Raw genomic sequence first — 15,214 nt, forward strand, 5'->3', positions numbered from 1 at the left:
GAATGCTTCCCATCATGCCTTGTGCGGGAGTCAGTCACTTTTGGCTGGGCGAGTCCACGTGGAGCAACCTGAACTGGTTTCCACCCAAACAGTTTATATAGCTTCCGCCGTTGCCACGGAAACCAAGGCGTACCCAGCGGCGGGCCGCGCACTTCACGCCTAGGTCATCAGTGATGTCATATTTAGTCTGCCCTAACTTAATACTCAGGCTCTCAGGCCTTCCAATCACGGGATGCGTACTGTATGTGTGAAGTTCAGCGTAAGGTCAGCCAGCTGGTCTTGGCATCACATATTCGAGATCTGATTGGCTGTCCCAACTGACCGTGGTGCGCTCACTTACAGTGCACAGGAGCGTGCACTGTGGTTTCTGAAGACCTCAGGCAAAGTTTTATAGAAGCTGACAACACAAGCAAGCTGAAATATGATTGGATGAGAACTCTACCGTTGATTACAACAATGGGAGCAGTGCAACCAAGTGGATATTATACGACATGAAAAGAACTATGGAGATTAACTTTATTATCAAATTTTTACAGCCCAAAACAATGGAAAAGAGCCAGTGACACTCCTGTATCCATCTTTAAACATTTTAATAGACTGACTGACAGTGCATCTAGGACCAAACACAATTGTGTTTCAAACACGCCTTCCTCAGTGAATTTCCCAGGCCGGCCTCGCACCTCTTTAATATTAAAATTTTTATTTGAGAGTCTTTGTCACTGCCGATTTTCTGTCATGTTTATGGGAAAATGTACTTTTCTAAGAATGTTCAGGCCAGCCGAGATGGCCTTGGCTGAGTGTACCACACCCGCACCTCTGCGATCGCTCCAACCTTTGATCGGATCGTGAAGTGGGCGCGGTTCTGAGGCTCCATCGCTGTCAGGAGCTCAGTGTGACTCGCTAGGTGTGAGTCATCCGGGCCTACAGGGGTCAGTGTGGCTACGTCTGCTCCTATTTAAAAGGCCACCGCCCGTCCTGCCCCCCCCTCAGACTGGAGGAGCTGCTGCAGCCTCAAGGTAAGACGCAGAAACCTCTCGCTGTGTTTTCAGCCCAGCTGCTGGCTGCCTCACATCTGGGCAGGAGAAACATCTACAGTAGGCAGAGAGCAGCCGGCGACCACAAATCACTTCCAGAAGTCCCGGGAGGAAGACAGGGAGGGAGGGAAAAAGAAAGAAAAGAAAAACAAGCAAAAGGCCAAAAGAGATTTTTATTTGGACTCTGTTTTTGTGGGGGTGTGGAGGAACTGTGAAGGAGCAGTAGAGGCATTTTGGAGGAGGTGTGGAGGAGTTGCGGAGGAGGTGTGGAGGAGTTGTGTTGTGTAGGAGGTGTGGAGGAGTTGTAGAGCTTTCGCTCCCTGTACGACGCTGAGGCTGTGGCGGTTGTGTAAAAGTTAAAAAAAGGAAAAGCGGAGGAAATAACTTAAGTGTTAGTGAGTTATTTCCCGGTGTAGCGCAACTATTTGTGTCGGCTGTTGCTAGGCGACGTGGCGACCCTTACACGCTTCCTGTCTGTCCGAGGGTCAAAGTCGAGGAAACTGCAGCCCTGAAGTCATGATAAACACTGGACCAAGCCTGTGTGTGTGTGAGAGAGAGAGGAAGAGAGAGAGACAGAGAGAGAGATAGGGAGGGAGGAAGAGACAGAGAGATAGGGAGGGCTAGAGAGAGAGCGGGAGGAAGAGAGAGAGACAGAGAGGGAGAGAGAGATAGGGCGGGAGGGAGAGACAGAGACAGAGAGAGCAAGAGAGAGAGAGAGAGGGAGAGAGAGAGAGAGGGAGAGACACGCACCAACACACGCTCCCGACGTCTTCCAATCAGTTTGCTATATGGAGTTTTTTATCTTATCTTTTTTATGTGGCTGCCACACCCACTGGTGCGCCCTGGTCAATAAACCAAGCACACCCAGCGGAGGATTTTACAGCCTGCCGGGCTGGAACGAGGCTAACTGCTGGAATCTGGAGCAACAGTGTCAGAGCCTTGTGCAGCAACCTCCGGCAAAAGCTAACGCGCTAACTCAACAGACTGCAACACCGAGCTGTGCCCCTAGTGGCAATTCCGGCGCCACCTGCTGCTCTCTGCCGTGCCTGCAAGGCCACCGAGCTGCGGAACTCAAACACAAACCTTCACCTCAGGAAATGTGTTGCTGTTGTTGCTGCTGCTGCCTGATGAAGTCCTGCCTCCCTGCAGGTTCACCAACATGGCAATGGTTTCGGAGTTCCTGGGCCAACTAACACTAGCCTACGGCGGGGTGAGTTACATCACACAGGTGTTCTGATCTGCTTCACTGCTGCAATCAAGTGGCTGGAATGAGTTGAAGGGGGAAGACAGTTGCCCCCATCGTGCTAACCGCCATTGTTAGCAGAGTTTACACTTTGAGTGCTGCTAGTACACTTAACACTAAGTTTTGCTACCAGCAAACACAGGCAGAACATGGAGTTAGCGGTGGTGGCTAACAGTTTTGCGACACAATTCAGCGGCTGTACTTTACAAATAGCCTTAACACTAAAGTTGCTTGAGGTCACAATACACTCGCAGTGCTTATACATGTTTTCGAATATAACTGTGGCCAACTATTCTTTCGTCGTAACCCTAACCCTAACCCTACTATTGCCCACCGGCCGGCATGGCATCCATGAGGCTGAACAAACCTCCAACATTTTTTTCTATTCATTCCACTGTTGTAGTCCTTGATGCCTCGGTAGTCACTCAGCAGTCGCTCTGTATTTTTTTTTTAATTCCCCCCGACACAGTTTTGCTGTACTGCGGCCACCAGCTGCAAAAAGACTTTTTCATTGCGCGTCCAACTCTCTTTGACTTTTTCTTCGGCCACCGAGAACAAAAACGTCTCTAGCTCTTTGTTCGCCCGTGGTACAGTTTCATAAGCATTTCAATTTTTAATACTTAAAAAATGTAAAACAAAATCTACACGCTGGGCATTTAAAAATGGCGGTTTCGGTTTCCGTGAAATACTTCCACGCAACTTTCGTCCAAACTCTTATGCTCTGTGCTACGTCACTACTATGGTCCCTGGTCAGCCCGCTTGGAGCCCCAAGAAAGCAGGGGCCAAAATGGTAACAGTTGGAACCGTGTAGGAGCCAGTGGAAACGCCTACAACCCGAGCTGAAGTGATTCAAGCCAAGATGAAGCGAGCCACTGGAAACATGTCCTTAGTGCTCGCAGCGCTGTGAGTGCTGAGAGCACTATTAGCATGGTTAGCTCTGATAGTGCCTTTACAGCTGTTGGCACAGTTAATGCTGGCAGTGCTGTTAGTGCTTTTTGCGCAGTTAGCGATGATAGCACAGTACTGTTGTTAGCACAGTTCTTGCTAGGTACAAAATCTGTCCGGCTTATGGAATCTGTCCGGGGTCCGCCACTTCCGGCGATTTCAGTCGCGATTTCCGGCAATTTCGATGCCGTGGCAAACTGTCATTGGCTTAGCGGTGTCTGTATGGCTACAAGATCTGTTTGGGGTTTCGGCGATTGTCGATCTATCTATAGAGGCTTCGATCCTCTATAAGGACAAACTACAAACGAACGAACAAATGAACAATTGATCGATCGATAGATAGAAAATGTAATCTGTCTATCTGAGCTCACATCAATTTTTTATTATTGTCTGGCCCAAAAGATCTGTTCCTACCCATTTATTGCCAGCCCAAAATTTGCCATCTGGCATCTATCTATCTATCCATCTATCCAGCTATCTATCTATCTATCTATCTATCTATCTGTTCGACCGCAATATAGTTTGTCCTAATAGTGTTGCCGCAAGACCCAGGACAGATTCCATAGGCCGGACAAATTTTGTACCTACACCGGTAATGGTGCTAAAACAGTCAGCCCTGATAACACTGTTAGCACTGTTTGCTTGTGTAGCTATCAGATGTGTAGTTGTGTGTCCTACTGTCCTCAGGAGGAGCCGGAACGACTCTACCCGACCGTGGTGCCAGTGAAAGACTTTGATCCATCCAGAGATGCCGCCAGGATCGAGACAGCCATCAAGACAAAAGGTTAGCGCTCCCAAAAACTAACAGCACCACCAGCAGGGAAACAACACCAAATGATTTTGGACACGTCCTGCCAGACTGACTGACTGCTGATGTTGCAGGTGTCGACGAGCAGACCATCATCGACATCCTGACCAGACGCACCTACCCTCAGCGCCGAGAAATCGCCTTCGAGTACGAGCGACTGGCCAAGAAGGTCTGGAGGTTCCCATTCAGTGACTGTGAGCCAAACAGCCGGTTAATGCGTAGCTTCACAATTGATATTATCACCTTTCAGGACCTGATGACGGCCCTGAAGGGGGCGCTGTCTGGCTCCCTGGAAGCTCTGATGCTGGGTCTGATGAGGAGCACCACGCAGTACGACGCCTTCGAACTCAAAAACTCCATGAAGGTTCAAAGCGGTCGAGACGATTCACCGACTGGTCCAGGCTCGACGACGACGTCACAAACGTTATCTGATGGATGTTTTTAGGGTCTGGGGACGGACGAGGAGGCGCTCATCGAGCTCGTCTGTTCCAGGAGCAGTGAGGAAATGATCGAGATCAAGAGGGTTTACAGAGAAAGTACGTCGGGGGTTCAAAACATTTAAAATCGGAAGTGAAGTTGTGTGGTTTTGAATTGAAGTTAAACCCTTTAAAACATTAGCTAACATTAGCGTCATAAGTCGATGGAGCAAAAGTGCCGACATCATGTGATACAAGAGTTTAGCTCTTGAAAGGCCCTTTGTTCATCATGAGGAGCATCGGCCTTCAGCATTGAGCAACCAAGCATCCGCGTTTCTCTGCAGTGTTCAAGAAGGAGCTGGAGAAGGACGTCGCTGGAGACACGTCAGGAAACTTTGCCAAGCTGCTGCTGGCTCTGCTGCAGGTATGGTCTGAAGCTGATCAGTGGTGTTAGCCGCTAACAAGCCTCAGCATGTTTTTGTTCAATTTTTAATAGCGGCAGAAGGTTTTTCTTCTTCTTCTTCTTCTTCTTTTTTTGGCACTTGTTCGGTGCATTACTGCCACCTACTACGCTGGAGTGTGGTACAGAAGAACTACCTCCCTTTCCCTCTATACTGCATATAATACTGTATAATACTACTAAATGTTATTATTATTTGAAAATAAAAAAATAATAAAAATAGATTATTTTGATTACTCCCAAGTTCATTGAGAAGTTAAATAGTGCTTTACATATATATCTTCTTTTTCAATATTATTTAATATTACTTTCAGATTAAAAACTTCTACCCCACTCTGCCTCATTTCCTTCATCAGCTGCTTATCTCATACTTTTCACATTCACAAATGACCAGATGCACTGTTTCCTCTGTCATCCCTAAATTCACACATACCAAATGGATGTTTTCCCAATATTTGTAAGGTATTGTTTAAAGTTGCATGCACTAGTTTCAACCTCGCTATTGATCGATCGTTCCCTTTTGCTTCTCTCATTTCTTCCTACTCGCTGTTGAATTTGATAAAAAAAAAAATGATTTTCCTTATTTTTTATTTTTCCTCCTCTCTTTTGAATTGCTTGACGGAAATGTTCTACTTGCCGTCTAGACCAAACGGGACGAGCCGTCAAACGTGGTCGACTACGAGAAGATCGACGACGACGCCAGAGTGAGTTGACGCGAAACGTTTCACAAAACACACACACACACAAAAAAAAAACGATTGTGGAAATCTGTCTAGTTAGCCGTTAGCATCACCTTTGAAGGGATTCTATTATTCATTTATTTTTTAAACTTTCAGTTTCTGTATGAAGCCGGAGTGAAGAGGAAGGGAACCGACGTGTTGACCTGGGTCGGCATCATGTCTCAGCGGAGCGTCCCCCACCTGCAGAAAGGTGAACTGAAGCGTCACATAGCCACAGTCGCTCCAGGTTGAAGGCCGACTGTTGTCTAAAGCGGTTTGTGTCTCTGCGTGTTGTGGGCGGGCAGTGTTTGAGCGCTACAAGAGCTACAGTCCATACGACATGAAGGAGAGCATCAGGAAGGAGGTGAAGGGCGACCTGGAGAAGTCCTTCCTCACTCTGGGTAACACTCTCTCTCACACACTCACACACTCACACACACACACACACACACACACACACACACACACACACACACACACACACACACACGGCAACAACATCCTTCCAGCAAACCAGTGGTGCTACGTTGAAAAGTCGAGATGTGGGTTGTCAGGGTTTCTTGGGCACTTGGGAATGTGTGATTGTGTGATTGTGTGATTGTGTGATTGTGCTTGTGCGTCGGCCGGGTGGTTTGTGTTGATGTTGATGAGGATTCCAGGCTGGTTGACTTTTAAGATGTCGCTCCTGCTGACGCACACGTTTGTATTTGTGTGTTTGTATATGTGTGTGTGTGTGTGTATGTGTGTCCACACAGTGGAGTGCTTCGAGAACCGACAGCTGTACTTCGCCAACAGACTGAACGAGGCCATGAAGGTACGGCTTCCTGTTTCACCTTTATTTTGGGTGCAGTATCCCTTTAAAATCCACAGTGCTACAACAAGAGTCCTTTTAACATTATTAATTAATAATAATAATAATAATAATAATAATAATAATAATTCAACATATATATACTGTATACATACGTATATATGAATATATATATTGTATACATACATACATATATACAGTAAGTATATACAGTACATATAAAAGTAAGAATTGCATTGTCTGGTGAAATGCTTATATTGATGGAAGAATAAACACCTGAATCTTCAGACGAGAAGCTGCTGCAGGCTGCAGTTTACTAAGTGTGTGTGTGTTGTGCGTGCGCACAGACTAAAGGGGCAAAGGAGAAGGTGGTGACCAGGATCATGGTGTCTCGCTGTGAAGTGGACCTGATGAAGATCAGAACTGAGTTCAAGAGACAACACAAGCGCTCGCTGTACCAGACCATCACTGTGCGTACCACTGTGTGTGCGTGTGTGTGTGTGTGTGCGCGCGCGCGCGCATTTTTGTATATAAATATATATAACATATATTGGGAAATCAAGTTCTTTAAACGAAAGAATTAGAAAAAAAAGATCTGGTGGTCTAAAATAACTAAAACGCAGTCAGAGAGAAATAGCTAATATTGCTATCTAGTCAAGTTTCTAAATTCCATTCCAAACAATGTTTATATATACTGTATATCCATGAGGTTTTGAATGGAATTTTCAGAATCAAATCCAAACATTTGAAAAAAAAAAAAATCACTTACACTTGAACTCCTCTGAGTTCCTGACACTCCACCAGCAGGTCAGAGAAGTTCTTTTTTAAGGAGTTTATCTGATCTCCAGTGACTTCCATCGACTTCCTGACAGGAAGACCAGCCACAGCTGCTGCGTCAATCAGTGTCACCTGCGCTGGTGTTGGCCCCCCCTGGTGGGAGGCCTCAGCTACAGTTAAACTTGTTATTGACGGTTTCTCTCTCTCTCTCTCTCTCTCTCTCTGTCTCTGTGTGTGTGTGTGTGTGTGTGTGTGTGTGTGTGTGTGTGTGGGTGTGTGTGTGTGTTGTCCAGGAGCACACCAAGGGTGACTACCAGAAGGCCCTGCTCAGCCTGTGTGGAGGAGATGACTGAGGCACCAACTGCCAGCATGCCGCGGGGCATCTCCCGTGTCAGCTGACTGGCTGGTTCCCCGGGTGAGAGAGTGAAAAAGAGAGAGAATCCCGCTCCCAGTGCAAAATAAAGAGAATTAAAACAAAATGAAAGACTTTCAGCTGTGTTCTGGATGCTGTTTGATCAAATCACCACACGGGGGCGACAGAGATCCGTGATGCGTTCAGAGGGTGTCTGGGTGAAGCTAAACCGAGACGCATCAGAGGTCGAGTGCGGGTGGACAGGTTTGAATAAAGTAGCTTTAACTGACGTTGTGGATTTTTATAAACATTTCCCAGTGACGTGCGGTGAGGCTCTTGGTCGGTGAGGCACTGACACTATCTCAGGGGTGGGTAAACTTTTTGACTGGTGGGCCACAATGGGTTCTAAAATTTGACATCCATCAGTGTTTTAGTGACCCACCTCATAGGAGGAAAAAATATATCATGGGATATGTAGAAAACATGTGTTTTAATGTCAATTGAAAATAAACGAAAGCCTCGAAACAAAATGTTTCTTTGAAGCCCCCCAGTGTTTAGCTCTTTATTGAAATTACTCTTAAAACACTGAAAAAATGGTTGAAAAACAGCTATTTTATGACTTACTATTAATATAATTTATTCTTGTTCGGCGCCCTGGATTAAAAAGCTTTAGGCTTTAAGATGTTTTTTTTTTTTTAGTTCGTTATTGACGGTTTTATATGCTCAGCAAAACTAAATGGCTCCATGCAATATCATGTTTTCAGACACCTTTAATATGCGCTCCAATTTTCCATTTCCAACAGGCTAATGTAGCCAAAATGTGTGTGGTACACATTTAGCTTAGCTGAGTGCATAAAAACTGAGAGTTGGTGCCCAAGAACACATATTGCAGTTATGGAGAGTGACAGAAACAGCGGCCTGAGGTCCCGTTTATAGGGCGGTGGCATTTTTTGAAACCAACATTTTTCGGAAACGCTTCGGAAAAAAACATCTTCAAAAATGTTCCCGTTTATATGGAGATACTGGAGACGACTGAAAACAATGTAGTACCTGTTCCAGGCCTGGTGTGGCGCCACAAGTTTACTGCCCGGAGAGCAGAAGAAGGAGAACAACACCTGAAGCACACCGTGTTGAAAGAAGCAGGAGCTCGCTAACAACATTAGCACCACGGAGAACAGAAATAAAGATCGCACGTGAAAAGACGGTGTGGATAAATGACAGAGTTGAACTTCGGCTTCGAGTTATGTTTCGTAGTTTTTGCTATTTGGGTTTCCTGCCTCAATATCCCAGTCCGACCCAAAGGAAAAAAAAAAAATTAAAGCAGGAGGTTTGAAAATGGCTTCCGTTGTGATTATTTTCACTTTGCACACAATCCAAGTTGGATCCACAGGGGCCGTGTGTTATTGTTCACTATTGTTTGCGGCTTGTTGTAGTGGAGGTTTAATGGGAAGACTGCAGGCTGATCATTAGTAGCAGTAACAAGTCCGCTGTCCGACGTGGCTGTTGTTGTTGTGAAGGGTCATCTGCACCTCACAGCAGCTCAGGTTGAGAGGCAGGGCGAGGGGTTTAGAGCTGGGACATCAGCGTTTCCAATTCTCAAACTCCGGAAATGTGGGGTTTGAGTAAAAACTCCGGCTTTGTGTAAACGCACGGCCGATACGACAAAATATTTTTAAATGTTTTTGTGTAAACGGGCCGTGAGTTTGGTTGAACCTCAGCTGCTCTCTCACTTTGCATCTTGCTCATGTATTTGAACAAGAAAAACGTCAAATTCAGCAATGTTGACGATGACCTCACGGACATTATTCAATTCAAAAATGAAAAATTTTCTCTGCTCTCACAGAGCAGAGAACTGAAATTTAAAAGAATCTTATGTAGCGAGTACGTCCATGCTTCAGATCTTCTTGTTTTACCAGCTGCAGTTAAAAAAAAACGAAGCTTTGGACTTATTTCCACATCTTATTTGAACTAAATTTTGGGAAAGATTGGGCTAGCTTTAGCCTTAGCAGCCTGTGGGAAGTTGCCCAGAAAGCGACAGTGACGGCAAATCTTTCCATTTGTTGTCAGTGTCCCCGGCCCCTGAGAGTGTCCCTGACCCGCTGATCAAAGAACCACTGATTCATTTGCCTCCAAAATCTCCAGATTTTTTTCCTTCTTGTATGTTTTTTTTTTTCATTTGCGCTGGGCTGGTCGTCGGCGACAGACACGGAGAGAGAAACTGACAAATCAGGCGGCAGCGGTGGTGGCCCCTGGGCGCCAGTGATGCAAATTGGTTGTGACACGCCCCTCGTTAGCAACGATGCTCGTCGCAACGGTGGCGGCAGCGGCGGCTGACAGCTGCTCGTCAACATCGTCTTTTGAGGGAAATTTTGCAACAATTGAGATTCCACGCAAGCAAGTGCTCTTCGCCTGCGGCGAGACACATCTCCGCTGTCAGAAGAACCTTTTTTTTAAAAGTTGAGCAAAGAGCGACGGCACGTGTGGAACCTTTGATTGGAACTCTGTTTCCACACAGGTTCGAGGTTGAAGTGAGACGTCGCGCCAACGCAAAAACGCAGTTGTCGTTGTTTTTGTCACAACTTCTTGATGCCGGAGATGGAAATTTGTCCTCTAGTCGTTCAGCCGTGTCTGATGAACTAGCTGACTGCTGCCGTGGAAGTAGGCGCTCCGGCTCTGGGGAGGGAGGGGCCTCATTGAAATAGACACACCTCAACATGCTGCAGCGACTGAACCCAGTCACATGACCTGGTCAGAACGTCCAATCAGACACAGCTGAAGGGAAAATAAAGGCCATACAAGAAGACCGGAGGAGCTTCTGGTTCCAAAAAGGAAAAAAAAAAAAATGGCATTCAATTTTTTGGCCAGCAGGAGCCGCCAGAGTTGGTTGCAAAAATACAGGCGAGGAGCCCTAAATTCACACCGTTACAAATTGGTTAGAATGTTTCTATCGGTCAAAATCACAAGTAAAAGAGAAATACAGACATATGGCTGAATGAGGGTGTTGTCAAACTATGGACCGGGACCATATGCGGTCCATTAAGCTTTATAATCCATCCCACCAAACTTGGAGAAATGATATTAATTGTAAGTAAGTCATAAAATAGCTGTATTTCATTTCCATTTTTTCAGTATTTTAAGAGTGATTTCAATAAAGAGCCAAATACTGTGGGGCTTCAAACAGATATTTTGTTGTAACTTTGCTTTTGATAATTTTCAATTGACATTAAAGCAACCAACCTCTCGGCTCCGGGACTGGTGGATGATGTCACAGGGACTCAGCCTCTCTCTGCAGACAGTCAGTGGTCACACACGCCCCCTGGTGGCTGGTAGCACAGCTCACAAGCTCCTCCCACTCCTGTGGAAAAGAGTCAAGAGTTCAAAAAGCAGCAAAGTCGAGTCATTTCGAGCAGTTCTGACTCATCACAAGTCATCTTGAGTGGTTGTTGACATGGAGGTTAGATTTTAAATGTTGTTCATGTTCAGGATCCTATCAGGCTCACAAGCTCCTCCCACTCCTGTGGAAAAGAGTCAAGAGTTCAAAAAGCAGCAAAGTCGAGTCATTTCGAGCAGTTCTGACTCATCACAAGCCATCTTGAGTGGTTGTTGACGTGGAGGTAAGATTTTAAATGTTGTTCATGTTCAGGATCCTATCAGGCCCAGTCACGTGTCATGTGTCGCCGGGCAGAACAGCCAGATTACCCTCCGCCTTTTAACTATGTTTTTGTGATTGTCTCTCTCTTTTCACTTGCTCTGTAGCACGTTTTGAGATTGCAGATATGTAAAGTGCAATACCAACATAATGTATTATTATCATTACCTGTCAAAGGTCTCCTTCACTTTGCACTGTTCACAGCCATGTGGTCTGAGACTGAGCTGCCTCCCACTCCAAATCCACCGGGCGGGGCTTCTCAAACAGCATGCTAGTCTAGCATCGAGTAGAAGAAAAAAAAAAACACACACATTCGAGAATGATGCCGAGCGACGACGTTGTCCGCCAGCTAGCTTTTAGGACAGCGCTAACTGATCCTCACCGTGCCGCTGTTCTCAGCTGGGAAACATTTTAATCGTAGATTCTGCAGTTGACAGATGATCCTCACAGACAGTGAGGTCACTACCTGATTTATGTACTTCCACCTCAAAGAAACAAACAAACAAAAAAAGAAAGAAACGAGAGGTTGTGGTGGTGGTCGCACGGATGTTCGACGGAGCAGGACATGGTCATACCTCAGCAGCTCACAGGGGGGCGCTGTTTGCTCCTGCTGAGAGACAACAGGGATGACTTATTAGCATGTCTTCAGGATATGCAAATTGAAGTGTGTATGTGTGCGTGCGTGCGTGCGTGAGTGTGTGTGTGTGTGAAGGGAGAATACAAATCACGGCAGACATGACACTTTTTTAATTTTGCTGATGAATGCAATGCTTCAGAACGAGGAAGGATTGATGGCGGCTGGTAATGAACTCTTTAGCGCCGAGACACCGCCGGGTTTTTCATTACTGTCCCGGGTGACGACGCACGGCCACAAATCAGCGGCGCTCAGGGTTGTCACCGCAGAAGAAGACCTCCCGTGTGTGTGTGTGTGTGTGTGTGTGTGTGTGTGTGTGCGTACTCCAGTGCGATGGGACCAGGTGGAACCTCAACGTTGGAGCTCGGCAGCAGAAATCAGGATCGGCGAACTCCACATAGCTCCACACCTGGCTGGCTGCAGGTTTGCGGAGGAGGAACTACTTTCTCTCTGTATGCCTACGCCGAGCGAGAAGAGGAGACGTTTCTTTGTTTTCTGTTTAATTGAGTCAGCCTGTGTGTGTGCGTGCGTGCGTGCGTGCGTGTGTGTGTGTGTGTGTGTGTGTGTGTGTGTGTGTGTGTGTGTAATAGCCTCCATTCATTATGAGGCTGGTTGATTTTCATTTACTCCGACAATTAAAGTGAGCAGCTGAGGAGGTGATGGAGGCAGTGGGACGTCCAGAGGTCGGCCGCAGCTCTCAGTGATGAATTAAGTGCCCTCATCAGGACACACACACACACACACACACACACACACACACACACACACACACACTAGGGGAAACTGCTCTCGTATCAAGTAAGAGGGGAGGGGGAGGGGCTGAGGAAGGAAACCAAACTAACCACCAAACACGAAAATCACATGACTCCGGCGTGGTCACCGCGCGCCCATGTCGTTGAATTCTACCTCCACTAGGCGGCGCCGCTGAGCCGATCCACACTTCTCGTCAGTTCTGCCGTTCTGCTCCACTCCCCGCCTGCACCAGCCCGCCGGTCGTCTCGAGAGCTGGAGATGGGGACGAGGGCGGCGCACTTGAGAGAACATCGGAGAACCATCCGGACTTTCCCATGTGGCCGACCTTCCCGGAACAACCTCCTGGATGGTTCCACCTGGCTGCTCGTCCTGTGTTTGTGTGTGTGTGGCCGCACAGCAGGACACGCAGCAGCAGCGGAAGAAGAAGAAGAAGAAGAAGAAGAAGAAGAAGAAGAAGATTTTTTGGAATACAGAATACAGAAAAAGAAAGATAAGGTCCTTTTTTTTTATTACAAGAAAATAAAGTTTTGTCACAAACATACAACCACACAGATGACATTTACACAAATGCACACTCATACATACAGATGAAGAAGAAGAAGACAAAGACGGAGAAGATTTTTGGATTTTTACAAACACAATGTTTTTCACTGGGATACGATTAAAAGAAAGATAAGTTGCTTATATATATATATATATATATATATATATATATATATATATATATATATACATATGTATATATATATATATTTTTTTTTACAAGAAAGTAAAGATTTCTTATTGCATAGAATCACACAGATGAAAAGAAGAAGAAGAACCTCCTGACCTCTGTGGCGCCATTTCAACGGCCGGCGTCCCATCGAATTAGCGGTGCTGTGTGAAAGACAAAGCTAATGGGAAGGAGCCGCGCAGCGCAGCGCCGCCGATTGGCCCGTCAGCTAATTAGAATGATATCGCGTCCGACGCTAATAAGAAGCAGAGGAAATAAATAACGCACCGACGGCTTAATAAAGCGTTGGAAATGTGCCGAGGCCAGCGCTTCTTCCTGTTTACTGATGGGCCGCTGATGGAGCCAAAGCTCCCTCCTGATTATTCATCTTGATTAATCTGGACGGGGAATTAGCCGCTGAGGGATGACGGGGCAGCGCCGCCTCTTTAATTGTTTTTCCTCCCGCGCGGCCGGCGCGCAACTTTGCTCAGCGCTGTGAACTGTTGACTGTGTGAATCTGACGGGGCTTTGGCTCCTTTAGTTCGGAATTTTTGTTTTTTGGTTTGAAACAACGCTGGAAGGACATGCATCTGTCAAGATCATTGCTAGGCCACACAACCCTCAGATTAACAACACAGCCCTCAGAAAATTGACACAACCCTCAGATTGACGACACAACCCTCAGATTAAGGAAACAACCCTCAGATTAACGACACAACCCTCAGATTGACGACACATCCCTCAGATTAAGGAAACAACCCTCAGATTGACGACACAACCCTCAGATTAAGGAAACAACCCTCAGATTGACGACACAACCCTCAAATTAACAACACAACCATCAGATTAACAACACAACCCTCAGATTAACAGCACAACCCTTAGTTGACAGGAGCAAGGTTCTCATGTTTCTCGCCTCCTGGTGACACAAACACAAGGGAAGAAAAGCAGCGCGTTGGATTCGAGGCTCGACACGCCCCCTCCCGGTTCACTCTGCCCCGGGCGGAGTTTAGTCCTGCTTTGTACTTCTGCTTGATTTCACTTGTTGTCGTCGAGTCTCAGCACAGAAAGTCTCCCTGATGAATTTTTGATTTTTTTTTTTTGTTGTTGTTTCTCCCCTTGATTGCTCGAGACTCAGATGGTGAGATGGAGCGTCGCAGGAAGAAGCTTCTTGCACTTCAAAGTAACGGTGCAGCAGCAGGAAGAAGAAGAAGAAGAAGAAGACGAAGAAGAAGAAGAAGAAGAAGAAGAAGAGGAAGAAGAAGAAGAAGAAGAAGAATTTCAACGAGCTGTGGCGTGTGGCTTTTATCTTCTGCTTCTTCTTCTTTAGTGTTGGAGCCGTCTATAACAGCTTGATGCTGAGGAAGATGAACGGGGAACAGCTCCCCCTGTGGGTCAATGTCCGCTGACACTCAGCGGGAGCCGCCAGTTGATTTATCCCAATTAGTGTTAGTGCGTGTTGGTGCCTGGGCCTGTTAGTGTGTTTGCATGCGAGTGCGAGGGTGTGAATGAGGCCTCCTCACTCAGGGGTGTCACAGTGTCACCCACAGCTCCAGACGGTGGCGCTCTGCTGTCTGTCCTCGTCTCCGTCATTGACGTCTCGTGATGCAGCGAGCGAAGCGGCGGCACAGGGCTCAGCTTTTTAACACTCGCACTCGCTGTTTTGTCTGCCGCCGGCTGTAAACAACTGGCGCCCATGAAATATTCATGGTGCTTCCAGACATCAGAGGCTGCCGTCAGTCAGTCAGTCAGTCAGTCAGTCACACAGAGGTTGATGTGTAAAGGAACGTCGATGAGGCTCTGATCCCTAAAAACCTGCTTTTGTCGTCTTTCAGCGACTATAAATATTCGTAAAACAGCAACGGAGTCACAAACACTCTGAGGCTGCAGCTGGAGGAGGA

General features: G+C 46.6%; 1 protein-coding gene across 1 annotated transcript; it reads left to right on the forward strand.

Annotated features, from left to right (window-relative positions):
* Nucleotides 1–928: 928 nt before the first annotated feature.
* On the forward strand, nt 929–7,692 carry LOC142880237 (annexin A2-like). The gene is made up of 13 exons (XM_076014046.1): nt 929–1,016; nt 2,184–2,244; nt 3,910–4,006; nt 4,105–4,199; nt 4,281–4,394; nt 4,476–4,566; nt 4,791–4,870; nt 5,551–5,610; nt 5,743–5,836; nt 5,931–6,026; nt 6,381–6,439; nt 6,784–6,906; nt 7,507–7,692. The coding sequence occupies exons 2-13, from the start codon at nt 2,194–2,196 to the stop codon at nt 7,564–7,566; spliced, it is 1,020 nt and encodes a 339-aa protein (XP_075870161.1). The 5' UTR covers nt 929–1,016; nt 2,184–2,193; the 3' UTR covers nt 7,567–7,692.
* Nucleotides 7,693–15,214: the final 7,522 nt, after the last annotated feature.

Source organism: Nelusetta ayraudi, unplaced genomic scaffold (assembly GCF_046127955.1).
Source record: "Nelusetta ayraudi isolate G7.1 ecotype Tasmania unplaced genomic scaffold, CSIRO-AGI_Nayr_v1 ptg000002l, whole genome shotgun sequence".
Classification (NCBI taxonomy): Eukaryota; Metazoa; Chordata; class Actinopteri; order Tetraodontiformes; family Monacanthidae; genus Nelusetta; species Nelusetta ayraudi.